Source organism: Coregonus clupeaformis, chromosome 40 (assembly GCF_020615455.1).
Source record: "Coregonus clupeaformis isolate EN_2021a chromosome 40, ASM2061545v1, whole genome shotgun sequence".
NCBI lineage: Eukaryota > Metazoa > Chordata > Actinopteri > Salmoniformes > Salmonidae > Coregonus > Coregonus clupeaformis.
The window spans coordinates 11838351-11855051 of record NC_059231.1 but is presented as its reverse complement, the minus strand read 5'-3'; the positions used below and the strand labels follow the sequence as shown (position 1 = coordinate 11855051).

Genomic DNA, 16701 nt, shown 5'->3' with positions numbered 1-16701 from the left:
TTCTATTGTAGTCAAGGAAAATAGTAGCCATGTTTGCTAACAATAACTAGCAATCTAGCGCTAGCTATTTGTCTGGCTAGCTAGCCTCGTGCAGAGAAAGCAAGCCAACCAACTAAAGATCTTTACAACTTTTTGATCAAACATAATTTTGTCAGAGAAAGAAAATCATAAGCTTCCCTGATTGGTAACACCGAAGTCAAAGTTCGGTATCAAGGTCAAGCTAGCTAAAAGGTTGCAAATGTTGAGTAGCTGGGCAGCCGCGAGCTGCCCAGTGACACGAGCCAACCAGACAAGCTAAATTATTTATATGCTCGCTTCGAGGCAAGCAACACTGAAGCATGCATGAGAGTTCCGGACGACTGTGTGATCACGCTCTCCGTAGCCAATGTGAGTAAGACCTTTAAACAGGTCAACATTCACTAGGCAGCAGGGCCAGACGGATTACCAGGACGTGTACTCTGAGCATGTGCTGACCAACTGGCAAGTGACTTCAATGACATTTTCAACCTGTCCCTGACTGAGTCTGTAATACCAACATGTTTCAAGCAGACCATCATAGTCCCTGTGCCCAAGGACACTAAGATAACCTGCCTAAATGACTACCAACCCTGTAGCACTCACGTCTGTAGCCATGAAGTGCTTTGAAAGGCTGGTTATGGCTCACATCAACACCATTATCCCACTGACTACAGCTCAGCGTTCAACACCATAGTGCCCTCAAAGCTCATCACTAAGCTAAGGACCCTGGGACTAAACACCTCCCTCTGCAACTGGATCCTGGACTTCCTGATGGGCTGCCCCCAGGTGGTAGGGGTAGGTAACAACACATCTGCCATCAGGGGTGCGTGCTCAGTCCCCTCCTGTACTCCCTGTTCACCCATGACTGCATGGCCAGGCACGAATCCAACACCATCATTAAGTTTGCCAACGACACAACAGTGGTAGGCCTGATCACTGACAACGATGAGACAGCCTATAGGGAGGAGGTCAGAGACCTGGCCGTGTGGTGCCAGGACAACAACCAAGACAAAGGAGATGACCGTGACCAAGACAAAGGAGATGATTGTGGACTACAGGAAAAAGAAGAGGACAGAGCATGCCCCCATTCTCATCAACAGGGCTGTAGTGGAGCAGGTTGAGAGCTTCAAGTTCCTTGATGTCCACATCACCAACAAACTATCATGGTCCAAACACACCAAGACAGTCGTGAAGAGGGCACGACAAAGCCTATTCCCCCTCAGGAGACTTTGCATGGGTCCTCAAATCCTCAAAAAGTTCTACAGCTGCACCATCGAGAGCATCCTGACTGGTTGCATCACTGCCTGGTATGGCAACTGCTTGGCCTCTGACCGCAAGACAGAGGGTAGTGCGTACGGCCCAGTACATCACTGGGGCCAAGCTCCCTGCCATCCAGGACCTCTATACCAGGCGGTGTCAGAGGAAGGCCCTAAGAATTGTCAAAGACTCCAGTCACACAAGTCATAGACTGTTCTCTCTGCTACCGCACGACAAGCGGTACCGGAGCGCCAAGTCTAGGTCCAAAAGGCTTCTTCACAGCTTCTAACCCCAAGCTATAAGACTCCTGTACAGCTAATCAAATGGCTAACTGGACTATTTGCATTGACCCCCCATTTTTACGCTGCTGCTACTCTCTGTTTATTATCTATGCATTGTCACTTTAACTCTACCTACATGTACATATTACCTCAATTACCTCGACTAACCAGTGCCCCCGCACATGGACTCAGTACCGGTACCCCCTGTATATATAGCCTCCCTACTGTTATTTTACTTTCACTTATCTATTTTTTACTTAACACTTATTTTTCTTAAAACTGCATTGTTGGTTAAGGGCTTGTAAGTAAGCATTTCACTGTAAGGTCTACACCTGTTGTATTCGGCACATGTGACAATCACATTTGATTTGATTTGAGTAGCAAGGCCAGGCCTACACAACTCTACTCGAATGTATTATAGTCTATTGTATTATACTCTGTATTATATTAAATGTAATATGTTGTTCATTGATCGTTTTGGATGGATATGTGTACTAAATAGCTTTTAAATAATAATATAATAATAATAATAATAATATATAATAAATAATAATACTTTAAATAATATTTTTTTTCTTTTTCAAGGCACAAACACCAGTGAATGGGGACAGCACCGGGTTTTGTTCTCTGCGTCCCAGCACTGCCTCGTCACAGGCCCCAAGCACTGCCTCGTCACAGGCCCCAAGCACTGCCTCGTCACAGGCCCCAAGCACTGCCTCGTCACCGGCCCCAAGCACTGCCTCGTCAACTTTCATTTTATTAACAAGATTAAAAAATCTACATTTTAGTACAAAGTACTTTGGTTCACAGAACTGTGTGCGTCCATCAAGGGTTTTGTGTGTGTGTGTGTGTGTGTGTGTGTGTGTGTGTGAGAGTCCAAACAAAGGCCTATTCATGATTGGCTGGCCTTGGGTTGAGTTGTCCTCTCCTAACCATGTCTTCCTGCCATGGCACACGTCCAGGGGGGAGAGGAATAAGTCCCTGAGCTTGTTTCTTGTTTCTCTGTGTCACCCTGGCACGAGAGAGCCTCCCTGGCTCTTGGAGATTGTTGTCCCCTGCCACAACCCTCCTCCACTCTCCAACCCTCCTCCACTCTCCAACCCTCCTCCACTCTCCAATCTCCACTCTCAACCCTCCTCCACTCTCCAACCCTCCTCCACTCTCCAACTCCTCCACTCTCCAACCCTCCTCCACTCTCCAACCCTCCTCCACTCTCCAACCCTCCTCCACTCTCCAACCCTCCTCCACTCTCCAACCCTCCTCCACTCTCCAACCCTCCTCCACTCTCCAACCCTCCTCCACTCTCCAACCCTCCTCCACTCTCCAACCCTCCTCCACTCTCCAGGTTGGTAGTTGCCAGAAGGGACAGACAGGTCAGCAAAAAGCGGGAGGCACGTATCTTGCGTTTGGCTCATGAGCTTCTTCCGTGGAGGACAGGTATTTGTGGAGGGCCACACATGCCTTCACAATGTCATTAGCCTTTTCAGTGGTACACACGATTGGCCGAACAAGAATCCTCATCCTTGCAGTCATGATGGTGAATGCATTTTCTATGACTCTCCGACAACGAGAGAGGCGGTAGTTGTAGGTATTGAGATGGACACCTGTGAATGAGGGGTAATGAGAATACAGTGGGGGGAACAAATATTTAGTCAGCCACCAATTGTGCAAGTTCTCCCACTTAAAAAGATGAGAGAGGCCTGTAATTTTCATCATAGGTACAAGTCAACTATGACAGACAAAATGAGAAAAAGAATTCCAGAATATCACATTGTAGGATTTTTAATGAATTTATTTGCAAATTATGGTGGAAAATAAGTATTTGGTCAATAACAAAAGTTTCTCAATACTTTGTTATATACCCTTTGTTGGCAATGACACAGGTCAAACGTTTTCTGTAAGTCTTCACAAGGTTTTCACACACTGTTGCTGCTATTTTGGCCCATTCCTCCATGCAGATCTCCTCTAGAGCAGTGATGTTTTGGGGCTGTCGCTGGGCAACACAGACTTTCAACTCCCCTCCAAAGATTTTCTATGGGGTTGAGATCTGGAGACTGGCTAGGCCACTCCAGGACCTTGAAATGCTTATTACGAAGCCACTCCTTCGTTGCCCGGGCGGTGTGTTTGGGATCATTGTCATGCTGAAAGACCCAGCAACGTTTCATCTTCAATGCCCTTGCTGATGGAAGGAGGTTTTCACTCAAAATCTCACGATACATGGCCCCATTCATTCTTTCCTTTACACGGATCAGTCGTCCTGGTCCCTTTGCAGAAAAACAGCCCCAAAGCATGATGTTTCCACCCCCTATGCTTCACAGTAGGTATGGTGTTCTTTGGATGCAACTCAGCATTCTTTGTCCTCCAAACACGACGAGTTGAGTTTTTACCAAAAAGTTCTATTTTGGTTTCATCTGACCATATGACATTCTCCCAATCCTCTTCTGGATCATCCAAATGCACTCTAGCGAAACTTCAGACGGGCCTGGACATGTACTGGCTTAAGCAGGGGGACACGTCTGGCACTGCAGGATTTGAGTCCCTGGCGGCGTAGTGTGTTACTGATGGTAGGCTTTGTTACTTTGGTCCCAGCTCTCTGCAGGTCATTCACTAGGTCCCCCCGTGTGGTTCTGGGATTTTTTTGCTCACCGTTCTTGTGATCATTTTGACCCCACGGGGTGAGATCTTGCGTGGAGCCCCAGATCGAGGGAGATTATCAGTGGTCTTGTATGTCTTCCATTTCCTAATAATTGCTCCCACAGTTGATTTCATCAAACCAAGCTGCTTACCTATTGCAGATTCAGTCTTCCCAGCCTGGTGCAGGTCTACAATTTTGTTTCTGGTGTCCTTTGACAGCTCTTTGGTCTTGGCCATAGTGGAGTTTGGAGTGTGACTGTTTGAGGTTGTGGACAGGTGTCTTTTATACTGATAACAAGTTCAAACAGGTGCCATTAATACAGGTAACGAGTGGAGGACAGATGAGCCTCTTAAAGAAGAAGTTACAGGTCTGTGAGAGCCAGAAATCTTGCTTGTTTGTAGGTGACCAAATACTTATTTCCACCATAATTTGCAAATAAATTCATAAAAAAATCCTACAATGTGATTTTCTGGATTTCTTTCTCAATTTGTCTGTCATAGTTGACGTGTACCTATGATGAAAATTACAGGCCTCTCTCATCTTTTTAAGTGGGAGAACTTGCACAATTGGTGGCTGACTAAATACTTTTTTTCCCCCACTGTATATGTCAGATATAAGATATAACCTATTTGGTCAACAACAATCAAAACACCATATAATTTCCCAGGAATTATATTCCAAAAGCCTTGATAAAATGTAATTTCTCATATACACTGCCTTCAGAAAATATTCATACCCCTTGACTTATTCCACAGTGTTACAGCCTGAATTCAACATATATTAAAATATTATTTTTTTTCTAACCCATCTATACACAATACCCCATAATGACAAAGTGAAAACATGTTTGTAGAAATGTTTGCAAATTTATTAAAAGAGATACAGAAAAAAAAAGACACACTGAAGAAGGAAGCTGTGAGTTCTGGGTAAGCTAAGAGCATTCCACCCTGGTGGTGCAACATTTCTTCAAGCTCTGCCAAATTGGACGTCGATCTTTGCTAGACAACCATTGCCTGGTCTTGCCGTAGATTTTCAAGTAGATTTAAGTAAAAAAACGGTAACTTTGACATTATGGGGTATTGTGTGTAGATCAGTGACACAAAATCTCAATTTAAATCAGGATGTAACAACAACAAAAAAATTGTGGATAAAGTCAAGGGGTGTGAATACTTCCTGAAGGGTGCCGTAGATGTGCATGCAGTAACAAGGGAAATTAGAAACAGGAAAAGTTCCAATTGATTCCTACATTCTGTTATCAACATACCTGGATAAGGTCACATCCGGTTCTCATGTAGGGGGAACGCTGCATCTCTCAGGACAACGTGGACTTGGTGTTGTGGTACCTGGCGGGACAGCTGGCGGTGGTAAATCGAGAGTCTTCTGCAGCGGTTTGGAACCAAAATAACTCTTAAAACCCTCCACCAGCACTCTATCGGCCGTATGCCAGTATATCCGTCTCCGTATCTCGCCTATTATACGTCTTGCTAGTTAAAGCATATCTAGTAGATCCCGGGAAAAACGTACATTTCCTTGCCAGTCAAGTGTCTCTCTGTGTACACTATTTTACTCTCCCGCGCGTGTATTTGTTTTGGTCGTAGATGGCTATTACCAGCTCATCACCCTCTACTTCCTGGGGTAATATTGTTTTGGTCGTAGATGGCTATTACCAGCTCATCACCCTCTACTGTCCCGGGGGTAATATTGTTTTGGTCGTAGATGGCTATTACCAGCTCATCACCCTCTACTCTCCCGGGGTAATATTGTTTTGGTCGTAGATGGCTATTACCAGCTCATCACCCTCTACTGTCCGGGGGTAATATTGTTTTGGTCGTAGATGGCTATTACCAGCTCATCACCCTCTACTGTCCGGGGGTAATATTGTTTTGGTCGTAGATGGCTATTACCAGCTCATCACCCTCTACTGTCCCGGGGTAATATTGTTTTGGTCGTAGATGGCTATTACCAGCTCATCACCCTCTACTCTCCTGGGGTAATATTGTTTTGGTCGTAGATGGCTATTACCAGCTCATCACCCTCTACTCTCCTGGGGTAATATTGTTTTGGTCGTAGATGGCTATTACCAGCTCATCATTTTCATCGTTGTTCAAGCGAAGATCTTTTAAGGGAGTATGCCAGCCCACTCGTTCGGTGCCAGCCGAACCGAAGCATGCTGAAGCCTTAAGGTGGTAGGCGTGGCGGGTGAATGGTAGTGGGTGTGGCCAGCGGCGTGGTCTCCGACTGAACGTTTTAGAGACCCTCTTCTTGGCCGCAGAGACGACATTTTGCTCTTTTAAAGCTAATTTCCTGAAATTGTACACATTTTGTCATGGGGCAGAGAGATCATTTGCAGTTTTTTAAAGCAAATTTTCAGCAATTCAACACATTTTGCCTCGGCTTATTCCAAGTTCTTATGCCATCTGAATGACTCAAACATTATAACAAAATCAAATCGGGGTCATGAAATGTTGTTGGTATTTTGGTGATTTTTTTGTTCTCAAAGATGATCTTATTAAAAAACACTGACAATTAATTTCTAGTCTCACAGTATGATGCATTCATTATATGATGCAAAACCCATCATCACACTGTGAAACATCCGCCGTCTCTCCCTGGGTAAGGCAAGTGAGACTACGGTTAACATGTCTATAACGTTGTCTTAATATGGGGTGTGTCGTGTTGATGTGGAAATTATCAATTTTTTTATAACGCACCTGAATCACCTGATATGACAAACCATTGTAAAGCCTGTTGAAATATCCTGTCAGCTGCAATGTTGCAAGTTTGCTGGTAACGCAATACCACAGGTGCTTGTTCAGGCAGAGCTGGAGTGTCTTATTACCTGGTGCCTACAGGGCTGATAAAAATGGAGGGTGTCCTCAGACCTAAGAGCGTGCTGAGACACCATGAAGACGCCATGAAGACGGAAAACGCCTCGCTGTTTGCAACAAGCTGAACCTTCCATAGACTCACATGACCGGCTATTACCAGTAACTAATGGTAACTAAACACCAAATCCAGTAGACCAGATTAGGTGGTGGGTGATGAGATTACAGTTAGATTACAAGCCTAAACAGTTGAGAAAAATAATATGCCAAAAGAGCTTTTATAAAAAATATATTGTTTCATGATAAGCACAGCCTTTATAAAGAAGATATTGTTTCATGATAAACACAGCCTTTATAAAGAAGATATTGTTTCATGATAAGCACAGCGTTTATAAAGAAGATATTGTTTCATGATAAGCACAGCCTTTATAAAGAAGATATTGTTTCATAATAAACACAGCCTTTATAAAGAAGATATTGTTTCATGATAAGCACAGCCTTTATAAAGAAGATATTGTTTCATGATAAACACAGCCTTTATAAAGAAGATATTGTTTCATGATAAGCACAGCCTTTATAAAGAAGATATTGTTTCATGATAAACACAGCCTTTATAAAGAAGATATTGTTTCATGATAAGCACAGCCTTTATAAAGAAGATATTGTTTCATGATAAACAGATACACTAGAAATAAAGTCAATTCCATAGTGGCACACAGATTAAATTGCTTTGTGATTGTACGGGGAATGATTAGGCCTACTGATTCAGTGCAACTTTTATTTCTAATAACTTCAGAGAATTAGCAAATTATATTAATTGTTATACTATCTGGAACCAAATGCATTGTGTGAAGGTCTGTGCAGATAGAATGAGAGAGAGTTGCACCTCTGACATATTTGGTAGGATATTTATTACCCTTCAGGGTATACCATCTAGCCAACCACAAAGCTCTGTTCTTGTGTAACCCTGAGTAGAGCAGTCTTAGGAACGACAACCAACCCTCCTGTCTGGGCCTGGAGCAAAACACGTACGAACAACAGTTAACTCCTCCTATGTTTCTGACTAAAGCAAGAGCAACAACCCAGCTCCTCCTTAACCCTGACTCGCACAACAGTCACAGTCACAACACCCCCCACCCTCTCTACAGCCCAGACTGCACCTGGGTCAAACATCACATCCACCCATGTGGGCCATCTACAATTACAGTTATTATGAGACTCTGGTCAGCTGTAAATCTGTCCGTTTAGTCTGTCTCACCCTGAGGAAAACTGTGCCAAAACATCGGTTCTCCAATAAATCATTGGGAGTAATTAGAGAGTGTTCTCAATTTGTTTAGACTTTCTTTGTGCTGTTTTTTTTTTTAAAGGTTTGCCTGTCCACCCGACTGACAGAGCTGGAAAACAAGGACTGACTGGGACAGACCAGGAACGGAAAACAAGGACTGACTGGGACAGACCAGGAACGGAAAACAAGGACTGACTGGGACAGACCAGGAACGGAAAACAAGGACTGACTGGGACAGACCAGGAACGGAAAACAAGGACTGACTGGGACAGACCAGGAACGGAAAACAAGGACTGACTGGGACAGACCAGGAACGAACAGTGAGCAGGAGAAAGACTTCCAGACCACGTGGTAAGCCAGCTAGTTTGATAATGGCCATGCGGGAGAAAAACCCCCTGAGCACACACTAACTAACTACAGTAGTTTTTCCCCCTGGCCCTAGGCAGCTTGGACACAAACACTAAACCACTGACCGAGGCAGCTTGGACACAAACACTAAACCACTGACCGAGGCAGCTTGGACACAAACACTAAACCACTGACCGAGGCAGCTTGGACACAAACACTAAACCACTGACCGAGGCAGCTTGGACACAAACACTAAACCACTGACCGAGGCAGCTTGGACACAAACACTAAACCACTGACGAGGCAGCTTGGACACAAACACTAAACCACTGACCGAGGCAGCTTGGACACAAACACTAAACCACTGACCGAGGCAGCTTGGACACAAACACTAAACCACTGACCGAGGCAGCTTGGACACAAACACTAAACCACTGACCGAGGCAGCTTGGACACAAACACTAAACCACTGACCGAGGCAGCTTGGACACAAACACTAAACCACTGACCGAGGCAGCTTGGACACAAACACTAAACCACTGACCGAGGCAGCCTCCCCTCTCAGTCTGCAGAAACAGATCAGACATCACAAAGGCACCCATTGTGGTCATGTATAACAGCGAGGCCAGGTCACTAAGGCACTGACTGGCAAACCATCAGAAATGGCGGCAAAGGTAGGAAAAATATGGAAAAAACATGACATGGAAATGTATATGTATATAGACTTCCCAACAGACTAGTGTGGTTCAGACTTCCCAACAGACTAGTGTGGTTCAGACTTCCCAACAGACTAGTGTGGTTCAGACTTCCCAACAGACTAGTGTGGTTCAGACTTCCCAACAGACTAGTGTGGTTCAGACTTCCCAACAGACTAGTGTGGTTCAGACTTCCCAACAGACTAGTGTGGTTCAGACTTCCCAACAGACTAGTGTGGTTCAGACTTCCCAACAGACTAGTGTGGTTCAGACTTCCCAACAGACTAGTGTGGTTCAGACTTCCCAACAGACTAGTGTGGTTCAGACTTCCCAACAGACTAGTGTGGTTCAGACTTCCCAACAGACTAGTGTGGTTCAGACTTCCCAACAGACTAGTGTGGTTCAGACTTCCCAACAGACTAGTGTGGTTCAGACTTCCCAACAGACTAGTGTGGTTCAGACTTCCCAACAGACTAGTGTGGTTCAGACTTCCCGACAGACTAGTGTGGTTCAGACTTCCCAACAGACTAGTGTGGTTCAGACTTCCCAACAGACTAGTGTGGTTCAGACTTCCCAGCAGACTAGTGTGGTTCAGACTTCCCAGCAGACTAGTGTGGTTCAAACTTCCCAACAGACTAGTGTGGTTCAGACTTCCCAACAGACTAGTGTGGTTCAGACTTCTCAACAGACTAGTGTGGTTCAGACTTCCCAACAGACTAGTGTGGTTCAGACTTCCCAACAGACTAGTGTGGTTCGGACTTCCCAACAGACTAGTGTGGTTCAGACTTCCCAACAGACTAGTGTGGTTCAGACTTCCCAACAGACTAGTGTGGTTCAGACTTCCCAACAGACTAGTGTGGTTCGGACTTCCCAACAGACTAGTGTGGTTCAGACTTCCCAACAGACTAGTGTGGTTCAGACTTCCCAACAGACTAGTGTGGTTCAGACTTCCCAACAGAATAGTGTGGTTCAGACTTCCCAACAGACTAGTGTGGTTCAGACTTCCCAACAGACTAGTGTGGTTCAGACTTCCCAACAGACTAGTGTGGTTCAGACTTCCCAACAGACTAGTGTGGTTCAGACTTCCCAACAGACTAGTGTGGTTCAGACTTCCCAACAGACTAGTGTGGTTCAGACTTCCCAACAGACTAGTGTGGTTCAGACTTCCCAACAGACTAGTGTGGTTCAGACTTCCCAACAGACTAGTGTGGTTCAGACTTCCCAACAGACTAGTGTGGTTCAGACTTCCCAGCAGACTAGTGTGGTTCAGACTTCCCAACAGACTAGTGTGGTTCAGACTTCCCAACAGACTAGTGTGGTTCAGACTTCCCAACAGACTAGTGTGGTTCAGACTTCCCAACAGACTAGTGTGGTTCAGACTTCCCAACAGACTAGTGTGGTTCGGACTTCCCAGCAGACTAGTGTGGTTCAGACTTCCCAACAGACTAGTGTGGTTCAGACTTCCCAACAGACTAGTGTGGTTCAGACTTCCCAACAGACTAGTGTGGTTCAGACTTCCCAACAGACTAGTGTGGTTCAGACTTCCCAGCAGACTAGTGTGGTTCAGACTTCCCAACAGACTAGTGTGGTTCAGACTTCCCAACAGACTAGTGTGGTTCAGACTTCCCAACAGACTAGTGTGGTTCAGACTTCCCAACAGACTAGTGTGGTTCAGACTTCCCAACAGACTAGTGTGGTTCAGACTTCCCAACAGACTAGTGTGGTTCAGACTTCCCAACAGACTAGTGTGGTTCAGACTTCCCAACAGACTAGTGTGGTTCAGACTTCCCAACAGACTAGTGTGGTTCAGACTTCCCAACAGACTAGTGTGGTTCAGACTTCCCAACAGACTAGTGTGGTTCAGACTTCCCAACAGACTAGTGTGGTTCAGACTTCCCAACAGACTAGTGTGGTTCAGACTTCCCAACAGACTAGTGTGGTTCAGACTTCCCAACAGACTAGTGTGGTTCAGACTTCCCAGCAGACTAGTGTGGTTCAGACTTCCCAACAGACTAGTGTGGTTCAGACTTCCCAACAGACTAGTGTGGTTCAGACTTCCCAACAGACTAGTGTGGTTCAGACTTCCCAACAGACTAGTGTGGTTCAGACTTCCCAACAGACTAGTGTGGGTTCCTCTTTTGGCTTCTGGAACTCAGTCAGTCTGTCTGTTTTCAGTCTATATGAGCAAAAATATATTGTTCTGCAGTTGCTTATTTAGCACAATAAACAAACCGATGTAACTTCTATTGCTGAACCAAATGAACTTATATTGATAGAGAGCGGTGTAAATAGCACAGGAGGTAGAGACGGAGGCCATTGGTTTAGGTGGGAACTTGGAGCCCAGAAAGACCGTGAGGTCATCCACATGGGTTGTGGTTGGTTCCAGAGAGGATCATGGGCTCGTCGTACCGCCTTAGACTACGTCCCAAATGGCACCCTATTCCCTTGATAGTGCACTTATTTTGACCAGAGCCCTTTGATGCACTAAATAGGGAATATGGTGCCATTTTGGGACAGGCCCTTAGTCTAACTTTGGGCTGCCTACCTCTTTATTTTATTTATTTTATTTCACCTTTATTTAACCAGGTAAGCCGGTTGAGAACAAGTTCTCATTTACAACTGCGACCTGGCCAAGATAAAGCAAAGCAGTGCGATAAAAACAACAACACAGAATTACATATGGGGTAAAACAAAACATAAAGTCAAAAATACAACAGAAAATATATATACAGTGTGTGCAAATGTAGCAAGTTATGGAGGTAAGGCAATAAATAGGCTATAGTGCAAAATAATTACAATTTAGTATTAACACTGGAGTGATAGATGTGCAGAAGATGATGTGCAAAGCTCTTACAGACACATAATGTCAATGAGATCTGGGACAGAATAAACTGCTATATAGGCTTATGTTCCCCAAAATAGCTTAATTACAGTGGCTGTCTGAATGAGCGTTTGTCATTGATGGGGCTTGGTTTTGCATTGCGTGTTTTTGTTAGTTTGTGCTGGGTCAAACCCATACGATGGAGGGAAGTGCAATAGTGTAAATATTAGTATATGCCTTGACACATATCTGTCTGCAATGGATGCTTCATGAAGGGAAATCACTCTCATGCCTTCCTTCCTTCCCTCTCTCTATCTCTCTATCTCTCTCTCGCTCTCTCTCGCTCTCTCTCTCTCTAGTTCTCTCTCTCTCTCTCTCTCTCTCTCTATCTCTCTATCGCTCTCTCTCTATCTCTCTATCTCTCTAGTTCTCTCTCTCTCTCTCTCTCTCTCTCTCTCTCCCTCTCTCTCTCTCTCCCTCCCTCTCCCTCCCTCCCTCTCTCTCTCCCTCCCCCTCCCTCCCTCTCTCTCTCCCTCCCCCCTCCCTCCCTCTCTCTCGCTCCCCCTCCCTCTCTCTCCCTCCCTCCCTCTCCCTCTCTCTCTCTCCCTCCCCCTCTCTCCCTCCCTCCCTCCCTCCCTCCCCCATCTCCCTCCCCCCTCCCCCTCTCTCTCCCTCCCCTCTCGCTCTCCCTCCCTCCCTCTCTGTTATTCAGAGCAGACAGTCCTTTAAAGGTGTCTCTCCTCTCTCTCTCTGTCTACCCCCCCGTCTCTCTCTCTATGACTCTTAAACTTAACATTGAGCATGTCGGCACATCTCCAATACAGGCGTCCTGCATTCCTGGATGACTACTAACTTGAGCGAAACATCTGCTTCCTGAACTGCAATCCCTTGTGCCCTCACATGGAAGGACACGTATCTGACTTGACATACATTTTGATTAAATGGACTTTGAATCTGGAAAGCAATGTCCAAAACCCACACTGATGGACATGACCCCTTGACTGAGTCTATTGAGCTTCACTTTGGATATCAATTCACAGTGGTCCCTCCCCTGCGTGATACAGTGCAGATATAGACACCAGACAATGTCAGAAATTGATGAACGGGATACTAAGTAACAGACCTCCTGTACTCACCAGTGTTGTCAAACTGTACTTGGGTACAGTCACCAGTCTTCTGCCATGGGCAGGTATAGACAGCCCCTCTCTCCACCACTGTGGAAGCTGAGGAGGTGTTGGCTCTGGGAGCTCCTATAAGAATGTTTGACCTAAAGAAGAGAAATGGACTTAAGTCTAAATACAACAACAACAAAAAAAACATGCACCACCTGACTTACTCTTCTACTGTAGCGCTAGCCAATTAGGAGCAACAAAGACTGTCACGTGATGAATAGAATAGATGCACTACACGACCAAAAGTATGTGGACACCTGCTTGTCAAACGTCGTAATTTCCAAAATAAAATAAAATCAAACAAAAAAATGTGGGCCTTCCTCTGACACATGGGCGTTGATATGGAGTTGGTCCCCCCCCTTTGCTGCTATAACAGCCTCCACTCTTCTGGGAAGGCTTTCCACTAGATGTTGGAACATTGCTGTGGGGACTTGCTTCCATTCAGCCATAAGAGCATTAGTGAGGTTGAGCACTGAGGTTGAGCGCTGATGTTGGGCGATTAGGCCTGGCTCGCAGTCGGCATTCCAATTCATTCCAAAGGTGTTTGATGAGGTTGAGGTCAGGGCTCTGTGCAGGCCAGTCAAGTTCTTCCACACGGATCTCCACAAACAATTTCTGTATGGACATCGCTTTGTGCACTGGGGCATTGTCATGCTGAAACATGTAAGGGCCTTCCCCAAACTGGTGACACAAAGTTGGAAGCACAAAATCGTCTAGAATGTCATTGTATGCTGTAGCGCTCAGATTTCCCTTCACTGGAACTAAGGGGCCTAGCCCGAACCATGAAAAACAGCCCCAGACCATTATTATTCCTCCACCAAACTTTACAGTTGGCACTATGCATTGGGGCAGGTAGCGTTCTCCTGGCATTCGCCAAACCCAGTTTTGTCCGTCGGACTGCCAGATGGTGAAGCGTGATTCATCACTCCAGAGAACGCGTTTCCACTGCTCCAGAGTCCAATGGCGGTGAGCTTTACACCACTCCAGCCAACGCTTGGCATTGCGCATGGTGAACTTAGGCTTGTGTGCGGCTGCTCGGCCACAGAAACCCATTTCAGCTCCAGATGAACAGTTCTTGTGCCGACGTTGCTTCCAGAGGTGGTTTGGAACTCGGTAGTGAGTGTTGCAACCGAGGACAGACGATTTTTACGCACTACAGCACTCGGCGGTCCCGTTCTGTGAGCTTGTGTGGCCTACAACTTCGAGGCTGAGCCGTTGTTGCTCTTAGACGTTTCCACTTCACAAGAACAGCACTTACAGTTGACCGGGGCAGCTGGGCAGAATTTTTACGAACTGACGGTGACACGTTGAAAGTCACTGAGCTCTTCAGTAAGGCCATTCTACTGTGAGTGTTTGTCTATGGAGATTGCATGGCTGTGTGCTCGATTTTATGCATGCAAAAAGGCTGTCTTGCTCCTCTCCACCTAACTTTCCCTCACAGTCCCTTCAGTTTCCTTTAAATCCCGTTAGTTTGGCTGCTCAGTTTACCTAAGATATCCCTCACCCATCATAGCCCTGCCATTCCCAACCAAATCAAGGCTCTTGGAAATGCACATCTAGGACACTGCACCCGCCCACTCAGGTCAGAGTGTTTATCATCGTCCGAAGGGGGAACGTTTCTGAGGACTTTTTTATTATCGATAGTAACACAAATGTCTGAATGTTGTGCGTGAATCGAAATAACCACAACAATATGATTCCAAGTCATTCGGATTACCAAAATCATATAAACATCTTTTTTTAAATGGAAACAGCTGTGTCTATTTGTGGGGGGGTGACAATCAAGAGTACAGTGATGGGCCTCAACATCATGTTCTCACCGGACAGCACTATAGAGGACAGACCGAACCAATCAGTTATGAGTATATAGCAGCCAACCGTTTTTACATGGGGTTCTTGCCGGATTTAGTGACAAACAGTTTTTTACATGGTCCGTCATTTCTCCAGATTTAGCGACCAATAATGTTTACAATACACCTGTCATCAACCGGTGTAGCTGAAATAGCCGAATCCACTCATTTGAAGGGGTGTCCACATACTTTTGTATATATATATATAGTATGTATTTATTGTATTTCAAATAACATAATTATATGTCCTTCAATAAACTAAATAAAAGTGGAAAACATGAAAGATCTAAAACCTGACACCCCAAACATTATTACATAATATAGAGTACAGTCTTACTGTTTGTCATCTGGCTGGAAGAAATCCACCGAAAATCCAAAATAACTTCCTTTAGGTCCAGAGAATACATAGGGTTTGTCACTGTCCAGATTGAAAGAAGTTGTCCATTGCAAACAAGGCAGGATCAAAGCCAAAGATAAACTAAGCTTGCAAAGCCGCTCCATCCCGAAGTCGTCGTAGTGTAGCTAGACTTCACTGGGTGTGTGGCGTGTTTCCACTTCAGCGATAAAGCACTAATGTGACTAGTTCCCCGTTCTCTTTGTAGTCGTTCTAATGATGATACAGCGACATCCCACACACCATGTGCGTGTTAAATCGAACCAGTTCAGCAAACCACTCCGCTACAAAGTTTCACTTCTTCACCAACATTCCGTGAAAAGATTCCAGTTGGAATCAGCGCGTCCTCGATCCACGCTTCAAGCGACACAATGTAACAAATCTGTGTAAATGGCAACACAACTCAGCAGCCTACAGAGCTGTTTTTGTGTTCAGCAGTCCCAAAACTAACTGTACAGGAAGTGCTCGCGTAATTCCCCCACAAAACGGACTTCCGCAATGTTTCACACTGTGCCAACTGCAGTTCTATTCCGTCTTCGCGCCTTCTATAGCCATGTAGGGGCTACTGTGTAACAACTGGGTTACAACGAAACGTTTCAGTTGTAAAACAGAGAGACATCGGGTTTTGGTGCCAAAGCCCTAATAATCTCGCTCTGGAACTATCACGTGACATTTTTTGAATCAGCTCTTCATCTGCCGGAATGCCATTATAAAGGGTCGGTGAGGGACAAAAAAATTCAGCCCTGGCATTTCAGCCACAGACCACACACAGGCATTTAATGCTACTGATACATAACATTGCCAACTATAGTCCAGCGTTTCTCCACTTTTACTGTACCAGTGACCAGTGAAACATAGTCCTCCTCTTTTTTTTTTACCAGCTCATGTTTAATACACATACAACATGTAAAAGCACCACTGGAGAGACAACTCACCACAATAACTGGGCCTCTGTTACCTCCCTGTTGTGCAGTCTGTCTCTGCATATTCTCTGCTGTCACTCTGTTGCTGTATGTCTGTCCGTCTTTCAGTCACTCTGTCTGCCTGTCTCTGCTTCTCTTTGTGCTCCTCCGTCTGTCTGTCTGTCTGTCTGTCTGTCTGTCTGTCTGTCTGTCTGTCT

General features: G+C 45.3%; 1 protein-coding gene across 2 annotated transcripts in view; it reads right to left on the bottom strand.

Annotated features, from left to right (window-relative positions):
* Positions 1 to 16210, bottom strand: part of LOC121555201 (integrin alpha-V) — a 90487-nt gene extending 74277 nt beyond the window's left edge. The window contains exons 1-2 of one of the 2 annotated variants that reach the window (XM_045212078.1): positions 15525 to 16210; positions 13302 to 13432 (exon numbers count right to left, since the gene is read on the bottom strand). In XM_045212078.1, the coding sequence (XP_045068013.1) occupies positions 13302 to 13432; positions 15525 to 15688 (295 nt within the window). In that variant the 5' untranslated portion in view covers positions 15689 to 16210. The remainder of the gene's footprint in view (positions 1 to 13301; positions 13433 to 15524) is intronic. The other variant, XM_041869044.2, reaches the window with a different exon arrangement.
* Positions 16211 to 16701: the final 491 nt, after the last annotated feature.